Source organism: Manis pentadactyla, chromosome 8, assembly GCF_030020395.1.
Source record: "Manis pentadactyla isolate mManPen7 chromosome 8, mManPen7.hap1, whole genome shotgun sequence".
In the NCBI taxonomy this organism is placed as follows: domain Eukaryota; kingdom Metazoa; phylum Chordata; class Mammalia; order Pholidota; family Manidae; genus Manis; species Manis pentadactyla.
Genome location: NC_080026.1, coordinates 3040020 through 3052912, shown reverse-complemented (window position 1 = coordinate 3052912; position 12893 = coordinate 3040020). Strand labels below are relative to the sequence as shown.

General features: G+C 50.5%; 1 protein-coding gene across 1 annotated transcript in view; it reads right to left on the bottom strand.

Moving 5' to 3' along the window:
- The window catches only part of GYPC (glycophorin C (Gerbich blood group)), a 32876-nt gene extending 29856 nt beyond the window's left edge, over window positions 1-3020 (bottom strand). The window contains exon 1 of the mRNA XM_036884152.2: window positions 2748-3020. Coding sequence (XP_036740047.2) covers window positions 2748-2784 — 37 coding nt within the window. The 5' untranslated portion in view covers window positions 2785-3020. The remainder of the gene's footprint in view (window positions 1-2747) is intronic.
- Between the last annotated feature and the right edge of the window lie 9873 nt (window positions 3021-12893).

Genomic DNA, 12893 nt, shown 5'->3' with positions numbered 1-12893 from the left:
TCTGAGGTTCTGGGCACCTCCCCCAAATCAGTAAGTGCTGGCGTGGGGTCAAATCCCGTCTGGCTCCACAGCACGGGTGGGGGTGGTCCCTGCTCTGCCTCTAGCTTGCTGTGAGCTTCTGGGGACTGTTTCTTCACTGGGGATGGGACCTGCTATCATGGGGGTATGAAAACATACACAGCCTCACTTGGAATTACAGAGGCACATTCAAAAGTGACATTTTACTCATCAGACTGACTAAGACATGAAGTGCGAGTGAGTATGTGGCAAAAATGGAGAGTTTCACTGGCCACTGACAAGTGTTGGAAATTCACGTGACCTTCTGGAAGGCCATTTTCCAGTGTCTACTCACATTTTAAATGTACATGCTCTTTGTCCCAGAAACTAAATTCAGAGGGGAAGGGGACTTATCCTAAAGGTACACAAACACATGAATGTAAAACCCGACTTACAAGGATTGTCATGGCATCACTGTGTCTGGTTAAAAAAAAAAAAATCAAAGACTGTACTTAACCTAAATGTCCATTCATAGAGGAATCTATTATGTAAACAACCAATTTGTTCCTACACCTGCAGCCCTGAGAAGAATGAATTTGTCTCTACCTGGTGATAAGTTATAATCTTTAACATATATTCTTATGAAAAAAGATGAAGTAGAACATATAAAATAAGTTTCATTTTATAAAGTAAAGGGTAATTGTATAAATATATAACACTTCTGGAAGGAGTTTCATAAATCAGTAAAGTAACTGCCCTTGAGATGGTAATAATAATCCTATTATGAAGTATCTATTTATCTACCTAATTCATCTACTCATCTGTATCTATCTATCTATCTAATCTATCTAATCTACCTATCTACCTACCTATCTATCTCATCCCTCTCTCTGCCACCCAGAGACCAGCTGACTTGGCTTGCCAGTCTCCCCCTGCTGATGAGGGGCCTCTTCCTACTGAGTGCAGACAGGCTGACATGCTCCCACTGCAAACACAGAATGCCCCTTACCCCACCCTCTTGTTTCCCAGGGTGCACTCCAAGTCCCCAGAAATAACTGCCCAACCAGGGCAACCTTGGAAAGGTCCAGCCTGTGCCATGTGACTCCCAACACCAGCAATATCCTGAGGGGTTGAGCAATGGCTAAGCTGGAATTTCACTTGGCACTTAATGCAATTCTTTCTGCTTCTGCCAGAGGCAGTGACTTCTATGTAAAGCTGCCAAGCCTGCATCTCCTCACTGAGCACTGCCTCCTTCTATACAAGGACAAGGCCGTGGGTTTGTGTGCAGGGCCCATTCTGAAGAACTGTGATAGTCAGGCTCTGGCTGAGCCCAGCTGGGAGGGTGGACCCGGCTGTAGGAAACAGTGGGTCTCTGCATTCTAAGCTCTGGTTCTGAGAAGCGGTGATCTAAACTGAGACAGGATATAGTCACATCCTGCCAGAGTTAGCAGCAAGAAACAGGGCCCCACGGTTCTCCCACAGCAGAGGTCCTGCCATAAATCAAGTCCTAAGGGTAATCTGGAATGGTATGGAGGAAGGGCTGCATCCTCAGGGGTTCAGAAGGGAAGGGTTTGCAGTCATTGGTCAAGGTCTGAAACCGGAATTGGAGAAAAGGCCTGGGGAGGGGAGGGAGAGAGTTCTGGGGTGAGTGAGCCTGTCCTTTCCAGACAGGGCACTGCCGGCTGCAGGCCTGCGCCTCGCTTCCTCAGGGCCCATGGGAATGACACAGTGGCTTTGTCCCCTCAGCTTCGGCACTGGCACATACACGCACACATGCCCACTGGTTCTGACTCACACTCACACACACTTGTAAACACACGAGTCCGCTCATCCACACTCATGTAAAATGAAAATAAATATGCCTGACATTTCCTCAGCACTCAGTGTATGTCACTCTCTGTGCTGAGCCATTTATATGCACAGACTTCTCACAGCCCAAAGAGGACAGCCTATTATTCCCGTTTTGCGGATGATGAAATGAGCAAAAAGACGCTGATTTGTCTCAGGTTCTTGGCTAATCAGCGGCACACACGGTCCTGCAGCGGGCAGCAGGGCCCCCACTCCCAGGCCTCCTGTCTGCACACCCCGCCGGCCCACGTGTGGCCCCGGACACACAGCGGCACACGGTGCACAGCCACCCCTAACCACGCTCATGCACGTTCAGGTTCGGCGGGTAAGGCCTCCCAGGCCCTGGAGTTTAGACTTGTGACGGAGGGTATCTCCCACACGCGGACCGGTATCCTGTTCGTGACTTAAAGTGTTACCACACCACAAACTTCTTAGTCTCCTGTCTGACAGCTCGCGGCCGGGCCTAGCCAGGGAGCGGATAAACAGTCATCTGCACAAAATAAACTTCCGTTTTTGAATGCAAAAGGCCAAAGGCAGGGCTGGGGGAGAGGGCGGCCCGGCGGTGGTTCCGAGCACCCTCAGAGGATGTCGGGGTGTACGGCTTCCTGGGGCTAACGCACGTGCTGTTCGAGACAGACAGCGAGCGCCCGACCGCGCCGCGGAGCGGGGAGCCCGCAGCTGCGCGCGGGTCGGCCGGGGTTCGGAGGCGCCCTCCCGCAGGCCCTCCGCGGGCTCCCGGGGGGCGCCCTCCCCGCAGCCGCGTCCCGCCCGCCACGCAAAGGACCCGAAGGCGGCCGGCGGCGGCCGGGCCCCCCACTCCCCGGGCCGGGCCCACGGGCTTGCGGGCTGTGCCCGGCCTGACGTGGGGCGGCGACCGGCCGGCGGCCCTGCGCGGTACTCACGTGGGCCGGTTGGCGCCGAGGCGTTGGGGGCGCTCATCGCCGACGGAGCCGGGCCGCCGCTGGGGGCGAGGGTCGCGCTCGCGGGCTGCGGCCTCGGCGGCGGGCGGCGGCGGCACCTGTGTCCACGGCCGGCGCGCCGAGGGAGGGGCTCCCGCCCGGCTGGGCGGGCTTCGCTTCTCCCTGCGGACTCGGCCGCGGGCTTTCCACCCCTTTTTTAAACACAGGCGCCCGCCCACTTCCGAACTTTCCTGCGCTCCAACTTCGCCGCGCACGAGTCAGTTCCTCTGTTGCTGTTTCCGTGCGGGGCTCCGGGGCGCGGAGGCCGTGGCCGAGACGCCCGCGGGGGAGACCCCAGAGCGGCACGGCGGCCGGCCCGGGGCGGGGCGCGGGGGCGCGGGGAGCCCGCAGCCGCCGGCGGTTGTAGCCCGGGGACGGGCCCTGCCCGGCTGGCCCCTCAGGGGAGCTGTTCCAGCCCCGGGCTAACGTTTGGGAAAGTCATGAGTAAAAAGGATCCGGACAAAGGCCGTGTGACTTCCTCGGCTCAGCTTTGTCGAGGCTTCCCGACGTAGGCGAGTTCGTGCGGGATTTACTAGGACAGTTAGAAGCTGGACACGGGTTTGGCACTGGGGTGCGTGGAGCCCACCCACATCGCCCTCAGGGGGCGCTCAGGCAGCGTTCCGCCCCCCCACCCCCAGCGGGAAGCAAAGCGGGGAGCTGGAGGCCGAGTCGCCCTCGTTTCCTATCCCAGCCCCAGGAGACCCCCGTACCGCGCCAGTCCGCTGCCCCATCCTAACTGGGGCTTTCCAGTGTGTGCGTGACCGCCGGGACACCCTCGCCCTTCTCCCACCAAAGTTGCTCTGCTGCAGTCCCGGGGCACCATGTGGGTGTGCCTGGCGGGAGGCCCGCCCGCGTGGGACACAGCGCTAGGCCGCCCCCTGCAGGTGTGCAGTGCAGACGCCTCGCTCAGCTCTAGGTGGGCCGAAGCAACTCCAGGCACCCTTGCGAGGACTGCGGAATCGGCCTGGTGAGAAAGTTCAGTTCTCTCAGGTAGTGTGAAGAATTCACACTGCTTACAAATCTTCAGTGAAGCCCGCATGCTGGACGTGTACACGCCTACCCGAGCGGAAGCACCCACTGGATGCCTTTGGCCAGGTGTGGACACTGTGGAGTCTCAGTTTCTTCGTCTATGAGATGGAGACAAGATCACGTAAATTCCAGATTTTTACAGAGGCAGTGTCTATAAATTAATGGTGGGACAGAAAAGGCATTTAATAGAAGGTAGCAAGGATTCCTGTAACAGTTCAACATTGTTTTGTAATACATATAGGTCCATGTTGGATAACAGTATCCCCTGGGTTCAGAGTTCATACATTAAACAACTTCACTTATCTGAAACACAGCGGGGGAGCTGGAAGGCAGCCAAGAGACCCACCAGGTGACCAAAAACCCATCCCCAGGTCATTGCGCTCAGGTATGGGAGGATTTCTAGAGGCTCACTTGCAGCCGACCGGACTTTTGACATAATCACAAGACCTTCACTTACTTAATTTCTCAGGATAAGACAAGTTCAAAGTACCAAAATGTAACAAGAATTCCTTACAGAGAGAAACCAAAAAACTGAACTAACCAACTTAGTAAACAGCTAAATCAAACCAACCTGGAGATAGAGACCCCCACCAGCTGTAAAGGTCAGATGCAAGAACAAGAGCCCTTGCTACACAACAGGAAGCGTCTTGGCTCCAGCCCTCTGAGGATGTGACTGCACCCTGGGCATCAGGGAGCCATGGCTTTGGGACCCCATCTCAGTTTGAGGCGTCACTGCCTCCCGGCTGGGTAACCTTCAGCATGTTCTCACTCCTCTGAGCCTCCATTTTGTCATCTATGAAATTGGAGCAACCTGCACAGTTAGGTTACTGTGACTAACACATTAGAGAATTACTAATTCATGGGATGCTGCAATGTCTTACTCAGCACCCACGCATGAAAGGTCCTGGTCCCCTTCCCTCAGCACACACTTGGTTTATTATAGTGATGGTTTATTCAGGCCATTCTGAAAAGAAGGTAAATAGTGTTCAGTAACGAGTAGTTGTTTAGCTAGCTGGGGAGCATTTGATATATTTTAGAAGATTTAACCATGACAGTGTCTACTTTTAAAGAAATGAGGGCTATTTTAAGAAGGTAAGATAATTATGTGAAAAATAAGATAAATGGTAAGAATCTGATATTAAGTTACAGAAATGCATTTAGTTGCCTTTATGAGTTGGATATTTATTAATGAGGTAGAAAGAGCTCAGATCTTGTAACACTGCAACAGTTCTTACTGCATTTAATTCCCATTAATACCCTCAAAGGGGCATTGCCAAGGGCCCATTTTAAAGATGAGAAAACTGACATTGGGAGCAGTGACAAGATCTTGTTCGAGGCAGAGCAGCCAGGATGCAGTCTGAGCTCTGGCAGGCGCTGTAATGCTCCGGGGCCGTGGCAGGATAAGCTGCCAGCCCTCCACGTGGGGAGAGGGTGGGATGTAGTCCTGGAGGGGCATTTCCTCTTCCTTACTGGCGTTCTGTCCTGTCCGGTAGGAGCTGCCCGTGGGTGGGGGATCCCTCCCTGCCAGCCTTATCCCCACCCCAGATTAACACACTCAGGGCTGGCCCCTTGTCGGCGGCCATAGTCTTCTGGCTCTGAGCTCTTACAGGCAGAAGTGGGCAGATTTCACTTGAATCCTTGAAAAGTTCTAATTTAAAGTTTTACTCTTCGTCAAAGCAATAGATGCCCTTTGTGTAAAAGAAAATTAAATGGAAAGAAAAAAAAATCCAAACCCTAACAACTGCTCATAATCTCTGGCACACTCAGATATACTTATTTTTAGTCTTTTTTGTGCATTTGTGGACATTTGCTTTATATTATTCTGTTTCACTGAATATGTGATTTTAAGTGCTGAGTTTTTATTACCAAACATGTCATAACCATTTTCCCATATAAAAGTATAAAATCTCTTCAATTCGTTTTAATTACTGAGTTGTTGACTAATTAAGTAATGCTGTGGTAAACCATGTGAACATAAACATCTGCAGTTCACATTTTTTTTTCCTTAGCTTGTATTCCAACAAATGGAGTAACTGGCTCAAAGGTTAGGAGTGTGTTTACAGTTTTGGTCACATTCATGAGTCGTGGCTGTAACAATTTATATTCTCTCCAGTCAAGAAAGCCAGTGCTCAACTCAGAGCCTCTTGCTGGTATTAAGCATTAGATCTTAAATCACTGATGATTCTGTGGATGAGACGGAAACAAATGTACTTACTTGAATTTGCATTTTCTTGATTACTAGGGAGGTTGAATTGAATATACTGTCATGTGCTTATTTGCAAATTGCACGCATTTTCCGCGGATATTTTGTTCATGTTGTTTCCTCATTCAGAGGGGTAGTTAATGTTTTCCTTATTGATTTATCTGAATTCTTTATATTCAAAAGCCAACAACACCTTTTCATGTGCATTGCAAATATTTTTTCCTGGGCCTTTTTCCAGGTTCTTTGCCATTAACACAGAAGCATAGTTTGACTTAATCTGATTGGCAAGTGGGCAGCTTTTAAGGAAACCAAACTGTGGCTACGCATATGTGATGAGCAGAGAGAAAAGCCGAGGTTTGGTTTGTGAATGCCCTCCCAGGCTGTGAGTGACGGGCGTGAGGGGGAGGGACAGCCTGGGAAGCCCAGAGGGAGCAGGGGTGGCAGGCTCTCCCCTGTCCCAGCAGCCCGCGGATCTTCCCAAGAAGAATTCTTAAGCGAGGCGGCCTGCAGGCTGGGAGCAAGGAGACCTAGGGATGCCTGCTAGGACTGAACAGTGAGCCCTCTTCTGTGTAGACTTTGCTAAAGGCTGGTTCTCAGCATGCCAGGCAGAGAACACAGCACCCATGACTTGGAAGGCTGTGGACTTGTGTCAGACCAGAGCTACAGATGGGCCCTCACTCACATGACACCTCGTCCAGGCATGGATCTTTAAGCATCCGGAATGGCCTGCCTCTGGAAACTTCCTAACTGTATCTCTCAGAGAAGAGGATCATGGTGATAATGGTGTCCCTGGTGGATGCCAGTGTCCCTCATGTATCCTAGTGTCCCTGGTGGATCCCAGTGTCCCTCGTGGATCCCGGTATCCCTGGGGGACCCAGTGTCCCTGGTGGATCTGGTGTCCCTGGGGGACCCAGTGTCCCTGGTGGATCCCGGTGTCCCTGGAGGGCCCCCTGTGATTCGGCTCAGTGTCATGGAGCTCATCATGCTGGAGATCTTGAGGCAAAGGAGAAAAGGCAAGTTACTGCTGGGTGAGTTCCCAAAGTTTCCCATCAGAACATGTGGAAATAAAAATCTTCTCACAACTAGAGAGTGAATGACAAACTTTCAAGAAGCCCTGTTTGGGTTACAGCCCTTTCCCTTTGGGTATAAGTTGTTGGTGTGAAACAGAGGTAAAATATTGCATCTCCAGCTGTTCCCAGCTGAGCTCTTGAGGCCCCAAGAGAGAAGGCAGCTTCCTCCTTAGACCTTTTGTGGTGTTTGTTCTCTTTGGCCAAGAGCGGGGAGGAATTTGGGGTATGTGGCTTTGTGACTAAGAAGGGGAAACTGGACTGGTAATTGCATTTGCCAAAGTTTTGCTGTGAGCTCTGCATATTTTACTTCCCTGAAGCCCCGGGACAGTCTCATGAGCAAGGAAAGAGCAGGATTTGGAATGTGGCAGGCATGCTTTCTCATTCCTGGCTTAACACTTGCTGCTTTGCTAAGGGACTTTGCCTCCATGTTTTCTCATGTGCAAAATGGGGTGCGTGGTTCACAAGAATACATTCAGCATATTTTATACTCTCTTTTGATAACCCACTGCAATTATATTAAGTGGATCATAAAAGAAATAAGCTCACAGGATGTAGTGGCTCTGAGGGGAGGCTTCAGAGCTCATGCATGAGATTTCAAGAATTCCTGGAAGACGGGAGGGGTGTGGAGCATGTGGAGGGGTGGATATAGAGAGATGGAGCCTCCCGCCCTGAGGAAGCCCATGGTGGGGGCTGGGGGACTAAGCCTGTCAGGGCTCAGAGGTGGCAGGTCAGAAGGTGAGTTTGAAACTGAGGGTGAAGATAAGGAAATTTGTTGAAGGTCTGTTTGGGGTGGGGCAACTCTTCCCCTTCTCCCCACTTCCCTACCTTTGGGTACAAGATGTCAAACTGGTGCAGAAGTTTGCTCCTAGTGGCAAAAATATGTGGATGTCTCTAAGAAGATGAAGAAACTATAATGGACCCAAGGCTGCTGGTGTGAGAAGGAGCCGTTTTCAGCAAAACCCTCCCCTTTCTGGCATTTGGGGGCCTTCAGACTGTCAGGAAGGTCCTCTTCCACATACCCTAAAGGAGAGACCATATAATCCAGAAGCACAGATGTTCCAGCCACATGTTTTCCTCCCAAAAGAAAGGCTGATCAGGAAACAGGTAGGTTCAGACAATAGAAGAGGAAATCCTCAAAAACTCTTCAGGATAATCCGCCTGGTCTTTCAGTTTTAAATGTTGATAGGCTACTATATATGACGGCTGTTGAATGCAAGAACCAGAATGTGGGGAATAAAAGGCTGACATGGACAAAAGGAAAAATTAACCTTGGTAAAAGAAAGAGAAATAAATAAGAGCACTTAAAGGAAAAAGGAACAGGGTAGACTTTAGTATGCTCATAAATTTGGGAAAATATTAAAACCATAAAATACGAGTAGTATGCTATGTAAAAGGGAAAGCAAATAATTAGAAAGAGTTTTTGAAAATTAACAATTAAAGATCTTCCTCAATTTACAAAGGGGTTATGTCCAAATAACCCCACGGTAAGTTGAAAATATCGTAAATTGAAAATTCATTTAATGCACTTAACCTACGAAACATCAGAGCTCAGCCTAGTCCGCCTTAAATTTGCTCAGAACACTTACATGAGCCTACAGTTGGGCAAGATCATTGAACACAAAGCCTATTTTATAATGAAGTGCTGAATATTTCATGTTATGTATTGAATCCTGTACTGAAAGTGGAGAACAGAAGGGTTGCATGGGTCCAGAATGGCTGTTGGTGCATCAGGTGCCGATCTTGGTGACTGTGTGGCTGCCTGGGAGCAGTGCTGGGCCCAGGAGTGGACACCACGCTGTGTATCCTTAGCCCAGGAAAAGACCCAATTCACCATGTGAAGTATGGTTTCTACTGAATACGTGTTTGTCTCTGCACCACTGCAAAGTGGAAAAATCATGAGCTGCATCATCATAACTTGGGTACGTCTATAATGACTAAAATGAAAATTCAGTTAAAGAGTCAAAAGTTAAAGCTGAAGAGATCTCCTAGACTAAGAACAAAACAAGAGAAAATGAGAGAAAAAGTAAGATGATATAGGAAGTCCAACGAATATGAATTTCCCGAAGAGAGGAGAGAAAATGGAAGGGGGAAAATTACATTGAAATTTATATGACAAAGACAAAGAAGAAAGGAGAGAGGGTGGAGGGAAGCGGCTCCAGCTAAAGAAGGACACAGGCCTTCAGGCCGTAAGGGTTGAATTTTAAAAGTACACGTGGCTGTGAATTGTGGTCCAGAGATTTGTCAAAGCTGTCGGAGACGGGTGGGTGGGGAGGCGGGGAGGGGAGCCTGCGGGGGGCTGGAATCAGCCGGGCTGGGGCCCCGGACGGCAGGGGGCTGGGAGGGCAGCGCTGGCCGCCCCGAGTGGGACGGCTCGGGGCCCCCGGGCCCGGCTGGAAGGCGGAATGGCTGGGAGAGAGGGTGGCGCCGTCTTGGGTCTGTGTAACTCAAGGTTTAGTTCTTGCACGAACGCGGAATAAAGCTGCCCGAGAAGAAACTCCTCCCGGACGAGGGAGGCCGCCTGGGCGGAGGAGCCCAGGGCCCGGGCGGGGTGGGGCCGGCGCCGGCGGCCGGGGCTGGGTTTGTAGCGTAGTTCTGGGGGGCAGCGAGCCTCAGGGCGGTGCAGCAGGAGACCGGAGGGTGAGCGCTGGACATGCCGGGAAACGTGTGAGAGCGCTTACATGGCCTCTCCACAGGAAGAAGGCTCTTGGCCAAAACCCCAGAACAACAAACAAAAAGCTGTACAAATAAGTCATGGTCCAAGTATGAAGTTAACTAAACTCTGGCATTATTTCGGGCCCTTGATGGAGCATGAGGAGCGGTCCTGCACGTCGCCGCGCGTCTGGGGGCGTTTGGGTTGCCTTGGGAAGCGGGGGGGACGGGGATGTCCGGCCCCCCGAGAGCCGGGGTATGGGCCCCCGCCCTGGGCCCTGCGGCGGAGCAGCCCCCGGTCCCCCGCGGGCCTCCGAGTGGGCGGGACCCAGGTGCGGACGAGCCTGTAACCGAAACGCGCCCGCACACAGATCATCCACAGACCATCGGGAGGAGATGCCGCGTCGGCTGCGCCAACTGTTTACCGTCGGGCCCATCTGGGGGTGAGGCGCGGGAAGCGGGTGCTGGGGGGCGGGGAAGGCTGAGGTCCCTACACCCCCCGGACGGAGGTGGGACGCCGCTATGGCGTCCAGGCTGCATGCCCTCCGTCTCGTTAAGTTACAAAGACGAGAGAAGAACCAGGTGTAATACCAACACCCCCCAGTGTGGAGGAAGGGGAGAGGGCGCGGGCGTGGTGCCCCCCGTGTTTCCTCCTGTCGCCGACTTGTAGGGGGACCCAGGATCCCGCAGTGAGGACGCACAGAGTTTTGAGGGGCGGCCTGGGTCAGACTGTTTTGCCCTCGGTGAGCGCCACCCGCAGGTCCCAAAGGGCAGGACGGAAGTGCTGTGAGATGTGGGCGCCTCCGCACGGCTTTTCCAGAGGAGCACAGCTCCGAGCAGGGGGGCGGCAGAGCGGCGCGCGGCCTCGGCCTCCTCGGGGGCCTGGTCCAGAGCCCGGCCTTCCTTGGCCAGCCTGCGTGGACGCCATGCTGCTGAGTCTCCCTGCCCGGGGCAGGTGGACCTGGGCCGGGGCTAGGTGAGGAGTAGCCCGCACAGACTGTCAGGGCACATGGTCTGGGTGGGCAGGTCAGAAACTGGGATGATAAGCGTATTGTCTAGGAAAACGAGGAAGCCAGCTGAGACCTGCTGTTGAGATGGTGGGAAGGGCTTTGAAGAGCAGGCCTATGTGGTGGGAGACGGTTGCTTTTAAAACAAAAGCCCTCTATACTATTTAAACTAGTTTATTTTTATTTTCTATTTTTGAAGAATACTTGTAAACCACAAGGAAAACCTAAAAAAACAAAAACCCACCTAGCTGGCTGAGAAAATGGGCTGGGCTTGGCAAGATGAAATTTAGCAGCAATTAATTTGTCTCTGACCTTGTTTCCAAAACATGGCAGGACGGTACCGAGGAGACATGACTTCACTGGGGCTCCCAGCCTCAGCTGCGCCCAGCACAGTTCTAAGCGTGTGTGTCAGGGGCAGGGCCTCAATCTCTGGGACCTCCTTGAAGGACTGGCCTTGAGACTCCCCAGCTGAGGCTCCGGATGGAAACGATAGCCCACCTTCTCCCAGGATTCATCCCGCTGTGCATCCCTGTTTGCTGGAGTCACCACCCAGACTTCAAGCCCCCAGTCTCTTCATCCCACCCAGCTCCTAAATCCTCAGTGGGTGTCCATCACCTCCTCCTTCCAGCTCTCCAGACCCTTCCACCAGTGCTTTCAAAGGCACAGTCCTACCAGCAAATTTCTCTGTATTCTGCAACTTTCTGTTAAATGTTACCTTTATGCTCTTGCTCCTTCAGGAGCCTGGCTTTCTTTTTTTTTAAATAATTATTTTTTATTGAAGGGTAGTTGACGCACAGTATTACATTACATTAGTTTCAAGTGTACAACACAGTGGTAAAACATTTATATACATAATTCTAGGTTCCAGCTATCACCCTACCAGGCTGTTACAATATCTTGACTATATTCCTTATGCTATACATTACATCCCGATTACTTATTTATTTTACCATTGGAAGTCTGTCCTTTTTTTTTTTTTTTTTTTTTTGTGAGGGCATCTCTCATATTTATTGATCAAATGGTTATTAACAACAATAAAATTCTGTATAGGGGAGTCAATGCTCAATGCACAATCATTAATCCACCCCAAGCCTAATTTTCGTCAGTCTCCAATCTTCTGAGGCATAACGAACAAGTTCTTACATGGAGAACAAATTCTTACATAATGAATAAGTTACATGGTGAACAGTACAAGGGCAGTCATCACAGAAACTTCCGGTTTTGCTCATGCATTATGAACTCTAAACAGTCAGTTCAAATATGAATACTCATTTGGTTTTTATACTTGATTTATATGTGGATACCACATTTCTCTCTTTATTATTATTATTTTTAATAAAATGCTGAAGTGGTAGGTAGATACAAGATAAAGGTAGAAAACATAGTTTAGTGTTGTAAGAGAGCAAATGTAGATGATCAGGTGTGTGCCTGTAGACTATGTGTTAATCCAAGCTAGACCAGGGCAATAAAACATCCATGTATGCAGAAGATTTCTCTCAGAACGGGGGGGTGAGGTTCTAAGCCTCACCTCTGTTGATCCCCAATTTCTCACCTGATGGCCCCCCTGCGACTGTGCCTGTCTTAGGTTGTTCCTCCCTTGAGGAATCTTACCCGTCTCTGGCTAACCAGTCATCTTCCGGGGCCATACAGGGAAATGTGAAGTTGGTAAGTGAGAGGGAAGCCTTATTGTTTGAAAAGGTTAGCTTTTTACTTCTTTGCATATTTATGCCCTGTGGCTTCTATGCCCAGCATTTGTCTTGAGGTATCTTTACCACTTGGAAGAATTATGATACTCGGTAAATTTGATATGAGGCACGAATTCTATTTAAGGGTTGTAATTAGGAAGGAAGAAGAAAAGCTATAGAAGTAGCAGGCGGAAGAAAACATGGGAAGATTGATTATTTCTTTGACATATCTTCTTGTAGAGTAACTTCAGCATGTATAGGTTTTAAGCTACTACTTAAATTGCGCACACACATTAACATAATAGGAGTATAGTTACATAACCAAAGCATATCTGTAATTACCAGCCATCTCCAGTGAAACCAAGAAAACCAGTTAGGCACCTTAGGCATTTGTGAAAACTTATCTATGATATGGTGGATATTGTCCAACTGAACTTGAACAGTCT